Raw genomic sequence first — 22,520 nt, forward strand, 5'->3', positions numbered from 1 at the left:
TGGCGATTTTGAAAAGTGCTGAAATAAATTCTTTCATGCATTATTTCGACGTAATTTTGCGAGAGAAATCGGTTGGGCGCAGTCCGAATACGCAGCGATCAACGCATCAAAAGTTACAGCCAAAAAACCAAAACCAGTGTTTTCGACATTTTTCCGCAGCTGCTTTTTCCTTCGTAATTTCTCTCCTGTTGCTAACACGCTCTTTCCGCTGCGTTCTTCCAGTTCCTGGGGGTCCAGTTAGTCGGTAAAGGGTCATACGAATCGAATCTGGGACCAAAAATTCTTTGGTCGAAAAGTGAAAAAAAAGTAAAGCTAACCCCTTTGCATTTTTGACGAAAATTTTGGCGATTTCGAAAAGTGCTGGAATAAATTCTTTCATGCACTATTCCGACGTAATTTTGCGAGAGAAATCGATTGGGCGCAGTCTCAATACGCTGCGATCAACGCATCAAAAGTTACAGCCAAAAAACCAAAACCAGTGTTTTCCACATTTTTCAGCAGCTGCTTTTTCCTTCGTAATTTCTCTCCTGTTGCTCCCACGCTCTTTTCGCTGCGTTTTTCCAGTTCCTGGGGGTCCAGTTAGTCGGGAAAGGGTCATACGAATCGAATCTGGGACCAAAAATTTTTTGGTCGAAAAGTGAAGAAAAAGTAAAGCTAACCCCTTTGCATTTTTGACGAAAATTTTGGCGATTTCGAAAAGTGCTGGAATAAATTCTTTCATGCACTATTCCGACGTAATTTTGCGAGAGAAATCGATTGGGCGCAGTCTCAATACGCTGCGATCAACGCATCAAAAGTTACAGCCAAAAAACCAAAACCAGTGTTTTCCACATTTTTCAGCAGCTGCTTTTTCCTTCGTAATTTCTCTCCTGTTGCTCCCACGCTCTTTTCGCTGCGTTTTTCCAGTTCCTGGGGGACCAGATAGTCGGGAAAGGGTCATACGAATCAAATCTGGGACCAAAAATTTTTTGGTCGAAAGGTGAAGAAAAAGTAAGGCTAACCCCTTTGCATTTTTGACCAAAATTTTGGCGATTTCGAAAAGTGCTGGAATAAATTCTTTCATGCACTATTCCGACGTAATTTTGCGAGAGAAATCGATTGGGCGCAGTCTCAATACGCTGCGATCAACGCATCAAAAGTTACAGCCAAAAAACCAAAACCAGTGTTTTCCACATTTTTCAGCAGCTGCTTTTTCCTTCGTAATTTCTCTCCTGTTGCTCCCACGCTCTTTTCGCTGCGTTTTTCCAGTTCCTGGGGGTCCAGTTAGTCGGGAAAGGGTCATACGAATCGAATCTGGGACCAAAAATTTTTTGGTCGAAAAGTTAAAAAAAAGTAAGGCTAACCCCTTTGCATTTTTGACGAAAATTTTGGCGATTTTGAAAAGTGCTGAAATAAATTCTTTCACGCATTATTTCGACGTAATTTTGCGAGAGAAATCGGTTGGGCGCAGTCCGAATACGCAGCGATCAACGCATCAAAAGTTACAGCCAAAAAACCAAAACCAGTGTTTTCGACATTTTTCCGCAGCTGCTTTTTCCTTCGTAATTTCTCTGCTGTTGCTAACAAGCTCTTCTCGCTGCGTTTTTTCAGTTCCCGGGGGTCCAATTAGTTGGGAAAGGGTCATACAAATCGAATCTGAGACCATAAATTTTTTGGTCGAAAAGTGAAAAAAAAGTAAGGCTAACCCCTTTGCATTTTTGACGAAAATTTTGGCGATTTCGAAAAGTGCTGGAATGAATTCTTTCATGCGCTATTCCGACGTAATTTTGCGAGAGAAATCGATTGGGCGCAGGCTCAATACGCAGCGATCAACGCATCAAAAGTTACAGCCAAAAAACCAAAACCTGTGTTTTCGACATTTTTCAGCAGCTGCTTTTCCCTTCGTAATTTCTCTCCTGTTGCTCCAACGCTCTTTTCGCTGCGTTTTTCCAGTTCCTGGGGGTCCAATTAGTCGGGAAAGGGTCATACAAATCGAATCAGGGACCAAAAATTTTTTAGTCAAAAAGTGAAAAAAAGCAAGGCTAGCCTCAAAAATGTTTCGCCCAAAAAAAGTAAGGCCCTCTGTAGTTTAGGTGAAATGTTTTGGTCTTTTTAAAAATGCTGGAAATAATTCTTTGACGCTCTAGAGCGACGATTGTTGCCTGAGAAGGTGATAGTCGGGGGTTCATCGCGAGGATCACATGACATGCAAGAAATTCGAAACAACAATAGTCTTTGATCCGCCGTTCGCAGCGAGTTGAGCATGTGCACAACGGATTTGTCTGGGAAAATCATGTCGCCATATAGTTGAACGAAGCGATGGGAATGTCCAGCATTTTTCAAAATCTGCCACAAAACAGCTGAAAAATTCAGTAGTGGCCTTCAATGTTTCGCGATGTCTTGGAGGTCGAAAATTTGTCTACTTAGAGTCGTCTTTCAAGAGCTTTTGTATCAGAAATTGAATTTTCCGGACTTCCACAAAGGCCTCTAGAACATTGTAGGTTTTACAGCTGAGGAAATATAATCAAACTAGTTCGTTTATGGTCACTAACTTCAAAATATTAAAATATTGATCTCTGAAAGATAAATATTGGTGTTTATATGTATTAATTTCATTCGGCCACATTAAGCTGATTCGGCGTTATACTAATGGATTGATTATAGATGTTTCTGAGAAAATCGCACGTTTTTGTTGTTAAAAATGACGCATGTCACCAGCTTCTAGCTGAGTTTGCCTGCAATTAAGCCTGCCTTCTTCTATCCTCTGTCGTGCACGTTTGATCGCCTGCAACTCTGATTATCAAATTATAAAGTTTACCATCTCAGAAATAGTATTCAGCACTCTGAATATACTCACCACATCGTTTGATACTGCAAATCATACAGAATACACCACAAACATTATTACCCGTACAACAGTACAACGATAAAACAATGTTTCATCATGAATTTTCAACAGTCATAGATTTAATTTCCTTAACATGGTATCCCGTGTTTCTCTGTTCAGTCGATTCTACTTACAACAGGAGAAACAGTCACCGAAAATTTTCACTAAAGACAATGGGCATTTACAGGATTTATAGCAAATATTTTCTTTTTATTTCACATGTTTTCAGGTGCCCAGAGCTTAAATGTTCTATCATATGAGCTTGTGACTATAAATTTGTGGTCAGGAGAAACGTCGCAGCACATTACTTTACCATCATGTCCTGGCAATGTCTTCAACGGTTGCCATGTTTTGTTGGACCAAATTTTCGCAGTATTGTCATACGACGCCGTGACCAAATACTGCCCTTCAGTACGCTGATACTTCACGTCTGATAATAAATTGGTGTGTGCCGGTATAGTGTAAATACACGATCTTTTTCTTAAGTCCCATATTTTGCACGAATTATCCTCGCTTGCAGTAGCCAGGTGAAAACCATTAGGCGAAAAATCAACTCCGAAAATAGATTTCAAATGACCCTCCATAAACATGATACAGCGGCCTGTTCTCAGGTCCCAAACTCTGCCAAAGGAATCATGGCCTCCCGTAGCAACAACGCTGCCGTCACATTGGAAACTGTGAAAAAAAAACCATTCAGTCAACCATTGTTTCTGTCACCACATCAAGATCGACTGAAAAAATTTCTTCAAGAATAGTAAAACTATATAATAGTATCAACCTTATACAATGTACTGCCTTGGCATGACCCTCTTGATGCAAAACTTCAGCTTGTTGTTCCAGATCCCACAGTCGCCAAGAAGCATCGTGGCAACAGGTTCCTAAAAAGCGACCCGATGGATGAAATGCAATCCTTGATACTCTATGGGGCTCATGACCTTCAACTTCTGCTAACGGCTCTTCATTTTTGCCTCCACCCCACAGCTTAACACTTCCTGGGAGAACATAAAGATAGAGATGACTATATAGATAAATCAGCTAAGCAACAGACCAGTCATAATACAATCTTAGAGTTAAGAAGCTGAGCATCCACTCTGTAAGTATGAGCAAGTCAATCACTGACTGATAATATGACCGATTTAAAAATGCATAAATGAATTTATGCATGCAAATGAGCAATACTTTCTCATGTGAATAAGCAGTGTAATTTTGATGTGAACAGATTTCTGGTGGGCTATAAAAAAATCTGCTATCGAATTACAAAATAGATGCATTTCTTCATGGGTCAACAACACATGTCCTTCACCATGTCAATAATTACCGTCTGAAGCACAACTTGCTAGAACACATGTAGGCGACGCATTTTCTCCCAGCATGTCTTCAGTGAGTGTTGCATTCGGATGGAAAACAATACAACTTACATTACAGGTATGGCCCCTGAGGGTTCTGGCAATTGAGCATTCAGGTACAGACCAAATTTTGCAAAGCCCAGACCAGGAAGATGTTGCCAGTAATTTTGAATTCGGACTGAATTGGCAAAATGATATGGGACGGCTGTCTCCAATTTGGGAGCAATAAATGCTGAGAGCTTGTAATTTTTTCAGAAGTTCCTGCCGACGTGCAGTACGTGTAGCCCCTGGAAGCTCTAATTCTTCTCTAGATTTTTCAAGCCGATCTCTTGCCCTGGGAAGTGAATACGCTAAAAAAAAAACATAACTGTTACAGTGCAGACTTTTGATTTGAATCAATACGTTTTGATACTTACATGCTATCCACGAGCGGGCAATTTGAAGGGAATCTGGTCCTTCGTGGTACCAAGTTGATTCCGCATCTCGTTCTGTCTGATGCAATGGCCGCTCCTCGTCCTCATGTTTTTTTTTAATAGCGTCTTCACCTAAACTAGCCAATAATTCTCTCAACCTGGACCTTCTGTCTGCTGGGCCTTCACCAAACAAACAAATTGGTTCCCCTAATTGGCGCAGATTGTTTTTCACTTCCGAATCATCGGTGGAAACATTAATCTGCCTGGCTTTTTTTCTCCGCTCAAATTCTTCGAGCAAAGCTTGCCTGTCTTTAGACATCTCATCTTCAAGTTCCATGTATTCATTTGATATGTGCACATTGCCCAGGGCAGCAGCAGTTGTTGGCGTATCTGATGGACTCCTATTATGATCTCTTTCCTCATCTGAAGATTCTGCAGTCGTAGCTGTGAGCCGGGCACGTTCAGCTTCCTCAAGGGATCCATAATGCACAGTTTTTTGCTTTTTTACATAAACAAGGTCCTCGTCGTCGGACATTTCAATTATATCCAAGTAAAAAAATGTATAAATACGTTATTTTGTTTAAATACTTCACAAAATGCGGCTTATAACGTTTATAATCTAGGTTAGGCTACGACCATTCACAGAAGTTTGGAATTAAAGGTCTACAGAAATGCTATTTATAGTAAAGCAAAGTATTCTTTGATTATAGTGATTTCACTTGCTGCAATGAATTCATCTTTTTTCGAACGAATATTAAGTGTTACACAGTCACGTTATTGTAAATTATCATTGACAGCCATACTGGACGCTATTCCAGACATAGACTACTTTTTCACCGATGGTACAGATCAGTCTAGAGCAGCTCCCTGCAATTCTGTGTTTCAGACAACGAGTCTATGTTGTCACACTCGGTAGAGAGCGTTAGTAGTACAGTTGCGCGGTTTGCGATATATATCAGTGGGTTTGCGCGATTACCTTTACGGCCTTTACAGAGTGCAACCCGTGCAACTGCACTACTAGCGCCTTCAATAAGAACTAAAATTATGTGACATACTAGGTTACTCTTTTTACTTTTTCGCTCGATCTAGTTGCAGGGGGCTGGTCTAGAGCACGGTCGTACTTACAGGTCTGAAAACTCGGGAGGTGGGGGGGGTCTCCAGTTTTGTCCATAAATTGTGTAGTTCTAACATTGGTTTCATGCACGATTCGCGAGGCATCCCGGGCACTGATATATGTATGTATATATACACATGCAAATCAGTGTGATTTGAGTTCTTTGAGAAAGTTGCAAACTGTCGACTTAAAATATTCAAAATAATTAAGCAAGGCCCCACACAATCTTATGCAGGTAGACTTATATCCCTTATGTCCAGCATTCATACTCGGAGCTATAACCATATTATTGCATTCTTGTATAATGCCATTGCAATTGATTAACTGTAGTCCATGCTGAGTATTCAATATTCTTGTGAAAGTTTTGTGAAGCAACAAATCATTAGCACTTGCCCTAAGGGGATATAGCCACGAATTAAAAAAGAAGACATTATGAATATCTTAAGGTGCGATAAGCATGTCTCAGGAAATTTGCAACCACGCTACACTGATTTTTTAAACTCCAACAGGGTAGCGGCAATTTTGCTCAAATAAAATTCTAGACTTTTCCCTGACTTTTCCCGTCGAAAAATTAAAAATTCCCTGATCTTTTTTTACAAACCTTAGGTCACTTTAGTTGGATTTTATGACCAAAAGCTCCAGAAATTATGCACCTGAAATATATAAATTTGGATTCAAGAACAGTGGGGTTTCGTTTCACATAAATAATTACAAATTGAACAATATCATTTCAAAATGTTAGCTTAGCTGAATTTACGAAGCATAGTTGAAATTGAAAACTATTTATAAAAAATTACGTTTTTCACCGTTCTTCATCATAATTCCCTGACTTTGCCCAATAGACGAAATTCTCTGATTATTCTCGGTTTTCCCGTATTCTGGGCACCCTGTCCAATATATGTATATGCACAGTAAAGCCTCAAACAGTGTTTCAACTATGTACGCCACTGACTGTTACCTCAGCAAAGTAAGTAATTGAACCTTTACAACACTTGTATTTTTCGGATGGTCAAAGTGGTAAAATTAAAGAAAAAACGAAACTGGTACACATGTTACTTAAATATTTAATACTATTATGAGATTATCACTTGATATTTGTTTCCTCTTACTGTGACAAAAATTTGACTGATTTTAAAGAGATAAATATTAAGCACATCCAAGATGCAATATTTTCCCTATTACGAAGTGGCAAAGTCAAAGGACGGCATTTCCAACGGGGCAAGCGGCGGCAATGGGGCAAGACTTATTGAACTATCTTCAGTGTTTGAGTGGAGGGACTCCTTGTCAGGGGCTGTCGCTGCTCTCAATTGTTCAGTGAGTACTTTAATCTGTTGTTGACTAGAGTCGAGCTGGTTCAATAGTGTTCCGATTAACAGTCGCAACTGGCTGTTGACTGTTCGCAGTTCTTCTAGCACAACAGCTGAATCTTTTGGACGTTTTACCGGTATGGTGTCATTTTGCGGTGTCAATATTAGGTCTATCAAACTGTCTTGTTCATCCATTGCTCTGTCGATAGCTTGATGAAGAAACTTGTCATCTTTGTCGACGGTGACAAAGTTCCTCGAACTCAAATTTGAAGAGTGCTTCGCAATCTGATTAGACAGCAGTTCTCTTTCGTGTGTTTCCAATGCTGCTTTGTACTCTTCGTATTGAACCTGCTGCATTCTGTAAAAGTAATCAAAGTGTTCAGATATATCGAATCGCTTTCAAATTCAAAACTAGAAGCTTCCGAAAGTTACAGCTCGACTGAACAAATTTACGAAAAATTACGATTACTTGAGCAACTATAGTCAATTGATAAGGGTTTACGGTGAGATGCGGGAACAATAATCCTCCTAACAATGCTATAACCATTGCTACCAAGCTTCAGTATAATAAAACTCCAATGTGCGAAAAAATAATATTAGGACGTATAGACATTGTGAAGCTTAAAGCAATTCTACATACATGCATAATGTATATTGCATGGGCGAATTAGATTACCTGACAAATGCTGCCTGTTTGCGATGGTAATCTCGTTGCAGCTGGATGGATTCAATAGCAGTGTGTAATTGAGATGGCCTTGTCAAGGGGTTCAAACATCGGGTCGATTCCCCAACCTCGAAATTCCGTACGTTGTCAAGGTTAGGCAACTGTATCTTTATCTGGACTTCAGAAAATAGCTGGGCAGCCTGTTCGTGGCACCTCGCAGCCTCCTCATACCTCCTCTCGTTGACTAACGCCTCGGCCCTACGTTCCACGGCATGGGCCTTTATCAGATCCCGCCCCCACCCCATCATCGACCCCCACCGTGACAAAGTGACATAAATAATTCGTTATTATTATTCCTCGCACCATTGTTATTATTATTTAAAAACAAGTAATAATGTTTATTTAGACGGGATCTAACAACATATTTATTGACGTGACTACTCACCGTGTTCAAGGTACATCCTTCCATTATCACAAGGAATTATGGCTCAGTAAATGTTTCACTGTCGAAGAAAATCCGATAAACGTTAACAGTTGCCAATTACTATGTATCGAGAGGCCGAAAAAATGCCTTCTCCCATCACACTCGAGTGAAGCCCGTGACAAATTCTCTACTTTGTATATTACATACACGTACGATGAATGTATGTACAAATGCAAACATACCAACATGCATACCGTCAGTCGTTTGCGATAGAAGCGCCAGCTCTGGTAGCTGCCAACACTGTATGCAATTAGGTATTGCACACTGAACTATAATCTAACAAGTACGCTTGCTATTCTACGGCATAGAGAAGCAGCGAGCCGAGAGAAATTTTGTCTGGTTTATGGCGTCGGGCATGCGTTCGTCAGAATATCGTAAAGCATCTGCAAAAAGTTAAACCACCAACACTGTAACCACGGTTGACATAGGCGGTGTAAAAGCGCTGCAAGAATACATTGAATTCTCGTTTACTCGAACTAGCTTTTTGGAACGGATTGTACGAAAAGACCCCACTATAGGTATTATGACGCTATTTCTCGGCTCCACGGTCTTACATACAGGTCCGGAAACTAGTAGGGTGGGGAATGACTCAGATAATGAGGCAAAACCGTGGTTTTCGTCTTCGCCGTCTGCAGCGCTGCCCCCTCGGGGTGAGCCAATCATAAATCAGATCCGAACAGCTGATTTTTCGGAACCAACAATCCTGCATTTTTTACACCGTTTACACCACGGTCTTACATACAGGTCTTGCGACTCTGAGTTTCGACGTGGGCCTCTTAACGTGTCAAGCCGCTAGCGTCGCTGCGATCGAGGGATGCCCGGTGCGACAAGGATGACGATAGTCGCGCTCGCGCGTCACATGGGCGTGGAATCCTAACCCATAAATTTTATCAAACATTGTAGGTTATGTTGATGCATCCCTCGATCGCAGCTCCATCTGGATTTTTCTTCAACAGAGGAGCCACTCTCTACCATTGGAATTCTATTGAGTCGCAAGACCTGTATGTAAGACCGTGGTTTACACACTTAACACTGAGTTATGAACTGTCAAAAACTTCGATGAGCAGGTATTATACCCCGGGCCAATGGCGCCCCTAGCGGATAGATAGGAAACAAGACCGTGTGCCTCACTAACGGTGACACCCCCTACCACTCAAAAGTGCCGGAGTTACCAGACCTGTATGTAAGACCGTGCTCGGCTCGCATCGAAGGCATATTCTAGTTGTATTAGAATTCAGTGAGTGTGCTACGGCGCAGCCCTTCGGAAAAACCAATCGAAAAGGTCGGCTAGTTGACGTCACAGCAGTCGGTCGATTCAAAACTGTTTGAGATTCCGAGGTAGATTAGAATTTTATACATGAAACGTTGATTGATTTCTTCAGTCGACGCATAATGGAAATGTGAATACATTTCCCTCTGCAGGTCCCACCACGGTTCTTAAGCCCCATAACCGAACAGCTGTACATTTTATTGAATTCATGAAACGATGCGAGTCAACGTGAGGCGTGACCCGCTACGTTTGTTCCGTGATTGTCAACGTTGTATTGAGGTAATGTAATTTGTACGCGTGCATGCGCGTGCTCTATAGGTTCACCACGAAGTTAGTATTACTTCGTGAGGTTCACCATGACTTGCCGTGACATGAAATAGCGTGATGCGCGACCTTGTACGAAAAATGGTCCTTTATCGAGCGCACCTGATTCCTTACACTAGCGTGGCTGCAGTCGATGTACACTGAGTGCAGCAAGTGAAAAACTCTATTATTTCCAGTTGTGATGATTCACAAAACCGATATAATTCGTTAGCCGCAGACTTTGGCGCAGTTCCGAATCGTGGACAGGGTTGAAGATGCGTATAGCTAACCAAACGCAACGCGAAGTAACTGTGAGCCAATCACTATCGACTTTCGAATGTATCAGCTAGAAGCTCCAACAGAAAATAACGAATGATACGCTGCGGACATCGAGACAGAACGCTCATTTGGCCAATCTCCATTGTTCTCAATCTCCTGCGATGCTGCAGGTAAGAAAGATATTGGCAGCACGCGATGGCCGCACATGTGTTTCCAGTCTTTCTCTGCGACGGAAAACATTTTTTTCCGAAAAAACTCTGTGATGATGGCTGCCAATGTTCCAGGCCACTCTGTCTGGCAGGCCGGTACAGCGTATGCACAGCTAGGAAGGGACTCCCAGGTGTATACAATACATTGAGCTACTCCATGCAGTATTGAATATGACGAATGCGTGAATCCACACTGTACCGATCGATGAAAACTTAGTCGGATGCAGCGTTGCAATCAGACTTCGCCGTCGTCGGTAAATATTCTTTACCTACTGGTAGAGCTGCATTAGCTAACAACCTCAGCTATGTTCCAAACTTACAAATAGCTGACAGTATTGTCAATAAGATTAGTTTTTGGGTTCTATAGAGCTCAATTAACAAAAAGTTATTTTCAAATATAACGAGTGTGATTGTTAAGAAGTTCGCTCTGAAGCGCTATAACAATACTGATAGTTTGCTTGCAAAAGTTATAATGAAATGGTATGTAGCTGTTACAAAAAAAGAGTTTTCGTTTAAGCTCCTTCTAATCGATTGCTAAAACAATAGCGACTTTGCTTGAGTATATTATTACATTTTATATACGTTGATCTCTTTGGCCAAGAGAAAAGCATAAGACGAGTCAGAGTTTACCTGGCTAAGATTTTGCAACGTACCGAAGAATGTGATACATCAGAGTTCTGTGATTTTCGAAAGTGTCTAGTAGGTTCGCCTTCGAACACCCGCGTCAAAAGCCCGCAATCGTCGACGTCATCAAACTGATCATTCAGAATTTTTCAAATAGATTTCGATAAATATTTGCGGAACTTGACTTGTTCACACGAAGAGATACCTATATTTGATCTGGTCAATCAATGATTTCAAAAAACCGTTGCGATCCACTACACATATTTGACAAATAATGAGGACGAACAATATAAATACGTGTGCGCGTATGTAAGTCGTATTTCATCAGGATCGAACGGAGCTGCATACCTATACGAACATCTTAATTTTGAATAAATAAATATCATAGTAATGACCCTGGTATATTAGCTTCATAATCCAATCGCGAGCTCGAAGGTATGTATACATATATATGTATTAACATATCACATATATGACGCGGCTGGTTGCTCTCGGTAGTACGGCTCCGAGTCCCCTCGGGCAGTCTGCCGCGTTTTCCTCATACCTCTACTTTTTGGCGCTATCTGCGTTAGTAGCGCAAACACTGAAACCGAGAGGTCAAACACTGCGGTGTATGTGCAGATGAGTATACATTGTACGCAGTTAGTCATTGGTGACACTAGGTTATCGTTGTGTTTGCCCCTGTCTTCACCACGTGGCTTAATTGTATATTTGTAAAATCACCTGCACAAAACTGAACACGCATCTGTGAGCTCGAAAACGTAAAAAGAATTGAATTAAGTGAGATTGAAATTTTTTTTAAAGTTCCCCTGGTTGATATGCCTTTCTGCGCGCATTAGCACACGCGTTCGTGTTTCCCACCTCTTAAGGTAGACGATTCTTAAACAAGTCCGGAAAATCTACAGAGATTTTTTTTATCAAGCTGATTCAAAAGTTGCGAAGCTCATAGAGCACGATAGTAAAAGACGATTAATTAAAATGAGTTTAATACTTTCGAAATCAGTTTTATGTTCAGGTTTTTTACAGCAGTTATGTTTATTTGACGAATCTTATTCTACAGTGTCCAATTCCAGGTGTTTAAATTCGAACATGCTCGCAGCGTACATCATCGACGCAAGAAATCCCCTCGCACAACCGTTGCGACACCCACTAACTGTTTCACTCCTCTGCGCTTATATGATCTACGAAGCCTCTTATGTAATTTCGCCCGTGAGTAGATGCTGCCACGTCCTAGCAGAGAGGAAAGGACCAGAAATTTGTCTTGCGTGGGCGACCGGAAACGATGGCCCCTGCCACCTTCTTGCCGCCCGTGCCACCACGTCCCTGATCCTTCCTTTCGATCATACAGTAACTTCTGGCCTTGAGGAGAGATGCAGCGGGCAGCGCGAGCTTGTTTTAGTCAAATAGACTGGAAGGGCGAAAGCCATTCGGATGTAGAAAGGTGATGACCTCGATCCTACGGGAGGACTAGAGAAGAGGTACGTCTGAGAGTTGCGGAGAGACGCGGAGAGACGCGTGCCACACTCATCTGCCCACGCGGGTTATACATGTGCATACATGTGTACCTATTATAAGTGACAGTGTATGTGTATTATAAATTATAATGCATATGTATGTATACCTACACGTATAAATACAGACGTGTATGTCTATCTGTCTCTTATCTGCACGTATATCTATATTTACTATGAATGAATTTCATTCATGATTGGTCCACCGTGAGTCAAGTGAGCCGAGATGTGAGAGGCATCGCAGAATGAACGCGTACCCATACCTGATTAATTAATCTAATTGAATGTAAATTTTGATTGTGCACGGTATGTAGCAAATGGGCGTTCCGTTTTGGTAATGCAAAGAAGGGTGACAAGTATATTATAAATACCCAACGATCGCTTTATTCGAAAATACTCTTAATCTCATAAAGTAGGTTTAATAATACCTTAAGAAATGATGACAAGGTTGACGCAGTTATACCGTTGTTCCGATCAGGGTGAAACATGCTCAACGAAGGCGGGACTGCAAAATTCAGTTCCACACCCTACACAAACGCTAAAAGCATATCAATCCCACATTGACTCTTGCCATACGGTTGTGGTATGTTGTATAGTGATTCCCAAATACAACAGCAAATAAAATCCGAATTATTCATCTCTCGGTGAGGAAAACGTATAAGCACAGTTTTTTCATTCATGTGTAAACAACAGAATGAACCACAGCAACCAGATGAGTGTAAAATTTCCTCGCATGAATACACATGAAAATACTGCATCATCTCTGTTTTTAAACATATCTCCTTCGGATGAAACTGCAGGTTCACAGAAAGCACCAAATTGTTAGCAAATTGTTATCGATGAGGGTAAAAACGTTCTACAGCTCACGCTATCTTCATTGATGTTATTGAAATTTTTTCATTGACTCTTAAACAAGAATAGCATAACTACTGTGAGAATGAAATGACAACTGATGCCTCGAAGGTCGTCAATACCATTCTGATGAGATTATGTAAGTACGATGCATGTACTATACCCGATAAAAGTGACACTATATAATAAGCTCGGCGTTGTGGCGTTTTTTTAATGCGGTTATATGCATAACTAGATCACATTTACGTATGTGACTGAAGTTTTCCCCATACGGTTACTTCATATTACTTCTATAGAGCGAGGTGATAGAACGGTTATAATTTTCCAAGTGTGCATTGCCGGATTTTACAACTGTTCATAATTTTTTTCCCGCCCCTTCAAGCAAGTGATGAATGAAATTATTTTAAAAAATTCGAATATTGTACCTGCTCAAGTTTTCCTGAAGCTGCAGCCGAGACGCATCTAGGTAGCTTAATAGCGTCCATTCTCGTTCTCCTGACAAATTCATGGTGCGAACTGGACCAATCATCTGCTCAGCAGCTTGGGACCAGTAATTCTGCAAATACTCATACTGTGAACTAACTCAGCGCTTTGTCTAACTTTATGGCAAGAGCCGCCAGTCGTGGTTTCGTTATCAATCCTATGTTATTACCGACGACACGAAGTCAGGTAAACTACGATTAATGGAATTATTATGAACATTCGCCTATGGGCACGAGCATGTCACGTAACTAGTGTTCAAAAGAATCGCATTTGTTTCACCAAGTCACATTGCATAAATTATGCTGATTGTGAACGTGAGATCGTTGCAATCGTTGAAGTAAAGATTATTGGAAAATCTGGATTTGACTTGACCGTGGTCTCAATGACAACACTTCCCGCACACGTATTCGGTTCTTATTTTTTTAGAATGCACGCATATCGTACAGAGATTGCGACACGGAGTCTGCTACATGTTGCACAAGACTTTCACCGTACAGCAGCCGTTCATTCATAAATTTTTTATTGGTCTCTCGCAAGCCTTTCTCGCTGTGAAAATTAAACTGCGATTCCGCCCCGAGCGTAATCCTATTGAGACAACGATCGAGTACAGGTAGCAGCCCCAAAGCATCCTGCCTCATTTGCCTTCGTGTAAAATAAAAAAAAAATATATATTTTTGTCAACATACATGATATTCGATTCGGTTCGATATTCATTCCAGAAAGCCGCATCTAACGGTTGTAACAAGTTCAAATACAGTTGAACGAAACTCTGTGCATAGAACGAGAAGATTTTCAGACAAATTTTTTATAAGCCGTTAACACAATTCGTGCACGAAACGGGTATAATGTATAAATTTAAATGTATCATATAACATGATACACACATAGGTAGGCATAGGCATATTATAGGTGCAGGGGACGCGCGTGCCTCACACGTGCCCTGGATAATTTGCCATGATACTCCGGTTGCCTGGTGCTTGGGCCTGCTCGTTCGTACCTAGCCGGCAGTAATACGGGTAGGTAACTTAACTGAGGTGGGTTGGGCCGCACCCTGTTCCTCAAACATCCACTACATACGGAGAGACGGAGAATCAGTAGAGAGAGAGAGAGAGAGAGAGAGTACCGAAGATACGTTTGCAGGGCGGGTGCGACGGAGAGAGACGAAGCGAAAGAAGGCGAGAAAGAGACCCGGGCTCTGCACACATGCAGAGATGCACGCGAGAGAGACCGCGCGCATGGAAACGCTAAGGTATACGGGCATCGTTGCATCGGTCAAGTACGTGTGAGGCGCGCACGTACGTGGAGATATACACGCCAGACGCACACCTCTGCGCGCAGTACAGCCAGCGAGGTGAACGCCCCTCACATATCTTAAATCCATGCAGGTATATAATATACCTGCGTTTCACGTATGATTGTGTATGCACTCACCGCCCCACTCGTACAGCTAGATCGCAGGCAGGTACGGGTTTGGGTTCGGGTTCAGTTCGGGTTTGTCCAGTTTTCCCATGGGATATAGGTACGCGTATATGCATACGTCTGTCAACCTAGGTATGTGTGCACGTATTATGCGCGCTACTGTTATACCTACGCGTACGCGGTATCACCGTTATTATTTTTCATATTTACCAATATTTTCCTCACTTTTTCCATCAACAATCGCAAACATGGCATGCGAAGAGTTTGGCTCGTAAATTGCGGAAATCAATCGTACAAAATTGCAATCGCAGTTATATTTATACCTATAATGAGATCGACGATGACGATTGCTCACAACAACAACAATACCAATGATACGGATGCAAAAACGATGATAACTGTTAGACGTCGGGTACGTGGGAGTCAATCGAATGTTTAGTTTCAATCACAGCACTGTGTTATATTGCCGCTGTTAAACGTTTGTTGAATTACAAACTGGGAACATTTGATGAAAGAGGCCACTAACACCAAGGAGGGGATCATCCCGCAGCTGTATTGCAGGACGGAGACGGTCACCGCGACTAAGCTTCAGTGGCTATTTTCATGAAATATTCCCTGTATCTGTACTGCAGTTTACGCACAATCATGTACTTGGGGAGGCGCGAATTCGCTGCTTCTCTTTTGTGGTCCGATGGAATGAAATATTCACGGACCAATTATTGCGGGTAACGATTTTCCATCGCGTTGATCTAGTTCCAAAAATTGTAGAGCTCCGAGGTGTGAAATGTATTCGCAAGATTTCACTGCATCATTTGCTGTCGTTGTGTGATTGCACAATTTCAATTTTCCGAAGCGTGTAGTCTTGGATAGAACAGGTCCATTCATCATACGTATATTCGTATATAACATGTGCGAGCAAGCACACAGATATCATGAATTCAACGAGGTATTATCGAGTGCACGTGCCATTGTTTACAGGATGTTTCTTACGTTTACACACAATGTGATGCTGTTACAAGGAAACCAGGACGGTGAAATTTGGATGATCGGGAGTCTCTGCCACCCTCGCGATTCTTTGCCGCAGAAGCTGAGAGTCTCAGGTGACGCGGGAGGTGATTTAAACCGATCGTGAATCGGCGGCGTCACACATACGGTTACCGCGTCGACTCCGCATCTCTGTGGGCTGAGAGATTCGAATTCCAATTGGGTGCGACGACACTGCCTGCATATATGCTGTCGAGGAGTGACGAAGGCACTGTCAAGTGACGATTACGGCTATGCCAGAGTGACGCGGCACGCGCCTGATGTGTACCGCGGTGCAACGAGACCTATGCACGTGTTGTTACGAAGTTTTCTACCGGATTTGCGCGACGCAGGAGCACGCTATGAAAATATATGCAGGTATAAGGTAGGAGTATGCTACTTTGAATCAAGCAATCTGCGCGGAATTCTTGGACCCCTGGTATTGAGTAGTTGTTCACGGAAAAAGATCGCTTACACGTATCACTGTCGACGATAATTACATTGGTTGTCGTTTATCCTGACCAATAGTCAATATAGTTCAAGTTTTCTTCGTCGGAGGTTATGCTTAAACGCAGTAGTCTTTCATGTTTTGCTGATAGAGAAATTACGGAGAATTTTGAAACGAAGCACGTCTTCTTAATCAATAAATGTCTAGAAATGTTGTACGAGTGGTAATATAACAAATACAAAAAAAAAAAAAAACAACAACATTTATATGTTAATTTTCTTTTTCACTCCCCCATCCGGTGAATTCCTGATTTATGGACATGTGTAAAATTCGTAAATTATTGGGATCGCTGTTATTTGATTATCCCTCGCTACCAAAGAGATTCTTTGGTTCCCTGAGCATTTAAACTCTGTCTCTGGCCAAGCCGATAGCGAAGCCGAGCCGAGCGGGGCTCTCGGAGAGTCCGTCTACCCGCCACGGACTGAATACCCAGATGGAAAGAAAAGAGGTGTGGTCGCCCTCGCATTGTCCGCCCGTATAACGTAGCACTCCGGCGGACTGGTCCATGCAGCATCCCAATCTATCTACATACAACATACCATACATATATTATGCGTACGTACGCACGCCGTGTGAGCCCACCAACACGCAGAGAGGTCTGACCGGTATTCAGAGTTAGTGCCGGTGTGGAGCGGCGCGATGAGGAAGGAGTGGAGTGGAGAGGCGAGGAGAAGAGAGAAAAAGAGAGGAGAGGAGAGGAGAGAAGAGAAGAGAAGAGTAGAAGAGAAGTAAGAAGAAAGGAGAGGAGAGGGGAGGAGAGGGACCAAGAGGGTTCGGCACGAGCCTAGCTGCAGCCTCAACCCACGCGCGACGACTATCTCCTTTCCGTCCGTTCGTCTGTCGGCCGTCCTGGCCCGTCCTTATATACTCACTAACACCCGGTTACCATACCGTACATCCCTAACCATTATGTACATGTGCCCCTTCTTCTTTTTCCTCTTCGTGTTCTTCGTCTTCTGCGTCTGCTGCTTTTCCCTCTTCTTCTTCTTCTTCTTTTTCTTCTTCTTCTTCTTCTTCTTCTTCTTCTTCTTCTTCTTCTTCTTCTTCTTCTTCTTCTTCTTCTTCTTCTTCTTCTTCTTCTTCTTCTTCTTCGTCGTCTTCTTCTTCGCCTTCTTTCTTTTGCCGTTCTTCTTCTTATTTTGGTCACTGTTCTCTTTTCCCTCACGCTCCCCACTCTGGGATACTCGCAGAGGTATCAGCCGCGCGCTCACGTTCAACGCTCCTTATTTCTTCAATATCCGCGGAAAGATGTTGTCGAAACAAGGAAACAGATACTATAAAAAGACGAAGAGAACTCGAACAAAGAAGCGCGCTTACGGTTTAACTGATTGAGCTGGTATTCCTATATAAACTACCACACGTCACGTCCGGCTGAAATTTATCTTCCCATCCTCCTCCCCCTTACGTCCCATAGCCCAGCAGATGAATGACAGGCGCATGCTTGGTGTAACTAAACGGAACAACCATTTCACGAACGAACGCCTTACATGCACCAGCATCTGCAGTAGCAGCTCGAACGATAAGCTTTCGTCTCGCAGGAAGATGTGTATGTTAGCACGCGTGCTCTCATTAACGCAGATACACCAAGCGGATACGTAGGTATATACGCCAAACGTACGGTCGCATGAGTTTTAATCAAGCGTGATTAATATTCCACACTCCAGAAACTTTAGGAAAAAATCTCAATGAGCAAAGCAGACCAAGCTTATAGCTTCTCTGTACATTTAAGAGAGAAGGGCAGACAAAATCATTTTTCTTCGTCCAGAGGAATGATGTGAACAAAAATAACATGCCATTCCTGCGTGGTTGACCTTATTTAAAAATTTCATCCGATCGAATGCATGGAATATGCTGAAAGATAATGCCCACCAATGACCAACGGACAAATGGATGCGAAATTTACATGGAAAATTGTAAATCCGTTTATACTGCAACTTTTTCATCACTTGACGAAAGATCTTGAATTATCTGTATAGTATTTCCGTACTGATGTTTGTTCACATACGTATACAGATGTTCTGATAGTTTAGCTTTTGTAATGCTGCCATATCTCTGGATTCTCGTGAAGTTTAAAGTCTTAGCGAATAATCCGTGACGGCTTTGCTAAATCAATAAGCGGCTCAATTGAATCGAGATGTCCAACCCTCAGGACAAATGAGATCGATAATAGAACAAAATCTATGTAATCTGATAAAATGTTTGACTCATTTGTATTCGAAGGTATCTTTAAGTAAATAATTGGTTTCCACGTCAAAATGGAGAGTTTTACAACTTTTAGACGTGGACCCGCATTTTTGCTTTTTCCGTGGACTTCAAGGTTGAGAAAAAAATCCGGAATCGGGTCCGATGCAAGGGGGGTATCACAAAAGAGATGTGGTGTGGACAGCGGCAGGATCAAATATAAGATGCTCGCGTTGATGTTGGGACGTTTTACGGTGGTTTAGAACACAGTGAAATAATTTGACAAAGTTTCGCTGGGTGATGCAGGAAGATATTACAAAGCGACGTCGCAAAAGGGTGTTTGGCGATTTTTGGAAGAATAAAAAAATTCGGCATAACTAACAATTTTTTGCCAGTGATTCACCCCTCGATCAAAAGTAGAGTGAAAGATTGTTTTCGTGCGATGTAATGGCCGTTTACTAATAAATATCAACACTTTTCCTTGCTGTACGAACGCCGTGTTCATTGGGTTGTAATGAACATACATATACATACAGGGTAGGTAAGCTGGCGCATTCTACGCGAACGAATTTATCACGTATACATGTACAGTGGACTGATACCAATGTGATATGACACAAAGAAAGAGGGGGGGGGGGGGAGGGGGGGAAAGAGGCTAGGAGGTATTGCTATGCGAGGGATTTGAATCGAGCAAGTGGGACCGGTTGAAAATCAAAGTAGGAGGAGCCAATCGGTAGTCAAATTTAATGGCGGGGTATGTCGATTCGCCAATCGCGTACGCGTAGGCACGGCAAACATCGTGGTGCTCTGAACACCATGCCGAGTGGTGTTAAATTGAGGACTGGCTTTAATAATATCGTTATACGCTTATCGCGAGGATTGACGACGGCCAGCTGAAGAAACCCGTGGGACAGCGTGGCGCGTGCCCATCGCCCTGCTCCCCGCTCGCTCGCGTGCCGTATACCACACTAAACATCCGCTACCTGGTACCACGGCCGTAGTGCAGACCTACCCGCTGTACTATGCATGCACCATTTGCGCGGTATAGTAATAAGTGCACGACTTGTGCAGAAATAAAGGTGTAGGCTGGGGCTGGAGGCAAAAAAGATTGTGCATGCGTCGAAGGGGGTCTTTTAGAATCCTTATTCCTGCACTTGAAGTTTCTCGGATGCCTTTTGTTGCGATATTATGTACGTTAATGCGCGTTGTGCTTTTGATGCGTGTAAAGCGGGTGGCGAGGGGAGGGAAGAAGAGGAGCGGAGAGGAGAGGAGAGGAGAGGCGAGATAGATGATTATGGCCAGAGCCCGGTCGCCGCCGTTGAGAACGGGCAAGGGATAGCCGGCGGAGGGTACTCGGCACACGCCACACGCCACACGCCGTCGTAATGAAATAACGAGGCAAGAGGACGGCGGCAATCGCGTAGGCACCTCACCCGCGAGTCCGCGACTTTATATGTACGCCGCGTAAAGTAGGTACGTGCCGGACGGCTGTGCGCGTGCATTATAGGTGTGATGACGGTGGTTACGCGCGAGCTCGACTCGAGGGCGGGGGGAGGGGTATAAGATGGAACGAATTGAGCAAATCAGAGCGACATCCGCGATGAGGTCATTCTTCGCGTGCCGCGAGCGGGTCCAGCGCAGGTCTCGTTCCGAGGATGGAGACTGGCCAGCCCAGCCCGTTGCTCTTGTTGTAGTTAGTCTTGCTTCTGCTCTTGCCGTTTGCCGTTTCTCCGGTGATACAGTGCATCTCGTCTGCTACGAACGATTCTCCGCGAAGCGCTATGCCGAGGAGATGTTCGTCGAGGGCACGTGACCCCGGGAGCCGGGAGTCAACTGGCTCAAGTAGCCGGGCTCTGCCCTCTGCCCCCTAGCAATTTCAAATTATCTCAGCTATATCGGGGCAAAGAATTTTAAAATGAGATCTTAATGTATACCTATATAATACTATACATATATACATATACATACATGTGTTTTACGATATTAACGTAATGGCACTTAAAAGGTGCGCTACACGGCGGAACCGCTGCCGTGTCGTTGCAAGGCAGAGGCAGAGGCAGATCTGACGAAGGTACACGCAAAGTACGGCGCGCGGAAGGTGAGGCAAGGTGAGTTGCGCTTAGCCCACGTAAGTCAAGTCTTGCCAGATATGGCATGTGCCGCTGCTCGGTTTGAGTCAATCGCCCTCTATCCCTACTCCGTTCTTCCTTTCCGCGATACACCCCGCGCCTTAAACCCCCTCCCCCGTGGCCCCTGCCCACCCCCGGAGTCCTGTGTGTCTCGCGTGTCGCGTCACGTGTCTTTCACCTCTTTTCCAAACAGATACAATATACATAGGTATACACACGGCGCATGGATGGGCGGGGAGGGGGTGGGAGGGGGTCTTTGGCTGGCACTGCTACCTTCTATCCATTTATCTGACCACCTCTCTGTATTCGGGCATGGTATTAGCGTCAATGGTCTCACCCTCCCCCTGCAGCGGCTATAGCTTATCCTCCTCTTCCCCCTCGCCTAGCTGTATCATCTAGTACAGCCGCCTACCTGCCTGCTGCCTACGTGCAAGTAAACAGATCATAGGTGAATAGAGAAACGCTCCAGAGACTAGGTATACACCGAGTGGTATAAACACATTACCGCGGCTGAATGGGATTGCGCGCCACTGCTTACCGCCTCAACCCCTCGTGCGACCAGGCGTCGTCTTCGACGAGAGCCACCTGAGGGGCGGTCAAAACTAGCCCGTTTATAGTAACGGAGTCTAGAATGGAGAAGCAGTCGCGGGTGCAGAGCCAGTGAAGAATAAGGACGGCGTGTTGTGAGGGGGTGCGCCCACGCCGAGTGACGTCATCCGGTGAACGCCACCGCTACCCGCGCACTTTCCTCCCTCTCTTTCTCCCGCCCGTCGTCTTTAGATCTCGTATCTTGTAGAACCACGCGGTCCTTCGCGCGCGCATTAAACCTCATCTGCAATGGCGCACTTAACGTAAGGTTAACAGTAACGTAACCGATCGCTTAATTTTCCGACAGAGTCTACGACGCATGTCGTGAGCTTAGACCGTGGCACTTGCAGTTTGTTAAACCGTTGCTCTCTCTGCGCGTCACGGTGTATGTGAAAGTTGACAAACAAAACGATATAATCTGCATAATTTAATTACCTATATACATATATATAATAATGGCAAACTTCGCGTCGTCAACAAAATGCAACTTCCACGGTAACGTTTAATGCGTCTCGATCACAATGGCGCCGTTCAGCGTGCACTTTGATTAGGTATATCACACTTACGCCTACATTTTTGCCACTTGTTGTGCCAAGCCGGGCCGTGTGGGGGCTACACGCAACCACGTTACAAAACAAGGTGGACGTCTCGTCAAGGGTGGGAGCTGTTACAAATCGTACGGCCAAGAGATATGCCCGGATGAAGGGGCCGCTGAGTACGGATGCGTAGGCAGAGAAAGGACTTGGCGGCCGTCGAAAAATCGCAAGAAAGACGCGCCGTCGCCGGCCACCTATGGCAGGGGTTGCCGATGTGTTATATCTTTGGTGGCATGCATATGCCGCCCCCTAAGGACACCGAGTGATCCTTGGCAATGGGTGTCTTCGTCGGCCGGGGGTCCGGGAGAGTCCGCGAGACCGTCCCCCTCCCTCCAGGCCCGCCTCCCTCCC

At 43.7% G+C, this 22,520-nt stretch overlaps 2 protein-coding genes and 1 long non-coding RNA gene across 4 annotated transcripts; all 3 read right to left on the bottom strand.

Moving 5' to 3' along the window:
- Positions 1-2,554: 2,554 nt before the first annotated feature.
- LOC124306960 (U4/U6 small nuclear ribonucleoprotein Prp4) lies at positions 2,555-6,633 on the bottom strand. 2 transcript variants are annotated; one of them, XR_006908729.1, is made up of 6 exons: positions 5,739-6,633; positions 4,629-5,488; positions 4,185-4,562; positions 3,645-3,858; positions 2,837-3,541; positions 2,555-2,772 (listed from the first exon to the last, which is right to left on the bottom strand). XR_006908729.1 is itself a non-coding variant. In XM_046768175.1 (5 exons), exons 2-5 carry the CDS (start codon positions 5,158-5,160, stop codon positions 3,082-3,084), a joined length of 1,584 nt encoding a protein of 527 aa, XP_046624131.1. In that variant the 5' UTR covers positions 5,161-5,488; positions 5,739-6,633; the 3' UTR covers positions 2,555-3,081. The 2 variants fall into 2 exon arrangements, 1 of the variants encoding a protein (XP_046624131.1); XM_046768175.1 differs by having other exon boundaries at positions 2,555-3,541.
- A 150-nt stretch (positions 6,634-6,783) lies between these two features.
- On the bottom strand, positions 6,784-8,395 carry LOC124306961 (nuclear receptor-binding factor 2-like). The gene is made up of 4 exons (XM_046768176.1): positions 8,377-8,395; positions 8,156-8,213; positions 7,723-7,988; positions 6,784-7,404 (listed from the first exon to the last, which is right to left on the bottom strand). The coding sequence occupies exons 2-4, from the start codon at positions 8,177-8,179 to the stop codon at positions 6,918-6,920; spliced, it is 777 nt and encodes a 258-aa protein (XP_046624132.1). The 5' UTR covers positions 8,180-8,213; positions 8,377-8,395; the 3' UTR covers positions 6,784-6,917.
- Positions 8,396-11,875: 3,480 nt separating this feature from the next.
- LOC124307228 (uncharacterized) lies at positions 11,876-22,499 on the bottom strand. The gene is made up of 3 exons (XR_006908769.1): positions 22,140-22,499; positions 13,668-13,798; positions 11,876-12,444 (listed from the first exon to the last, which is right to left on the bottom strand). It is a non-coding gene; the product is annotated as an uncharacterized LOC124307228 (long non-coding RNA).
- Between the last annotated feature and the right edge of the window lie 21 nt (positions 22,500-22,520).

This window comes from Neodiprion virginianus, chromosome 6 (genome assembly GCF_021901495.1).
Source record: "Neodiprion virginianus isolate iyNeoVirg1 chromosome 6, iyNeoVirg1.1, whole genome shotgun sequence".
In the NCBI taxonomy this organism is placed as follows: Eukaryota; Metazoa; Arthropoda; class Insecta; order Hymenoptera; family Diprionidae; genus Neodiprion; species Neodiprion virginianus.

What these genes read in the sequence shown, in the direction of transcription:
- LOC124306960 (XM_046768175.1), bottom strand. Translation starts at nt 5,160, where the DNA reads ATGTCCGACGACGAGGACCTTGTTTATGTAAAAAAGCAAAAAACTGTG. An exon ending in TGCCCGCTCGTGGATAGCAT is followed by an intron (nt 4,563 to 4,628) that starts GTAAGTATCAAA and finishes TTTTTTTTTTAG; the next exon opens with CGTATTCACTTCCCAGGGCA. An exon ending in AAGGCAGTACATTGTATAAG is followed by an intron (nt 3,542 to 3,644) that starts GTTGATACTATT and finishes TTTTTTTCACAG; the next exon opens with TTTCCAATGTGACGGCAGCG.
- LOC124306961 (XM_046768176.1), bottom strand. Translation starts at nt 8,179, where the DNA reads ATGGAAGGATGTACCTTGAACACG. An exon ending in AAGGATGTACCTTGAACACG is followed by an intron (nt 7,989 to 8,155) that starts GTGAGTAGTCAC and finishes GATCTGATAAAG; the next exon opens with GCCCATGCCGTGGAACGTAG. An exon ending in AAACAGGCAGCATTTGTCAG is followed by an intron (nt 7,405 to 7,722) that starts GTAATCTAATTC and finishes TTACTTTTACAG; the next exon opens with AATGCAGCAGGTTCAATACG.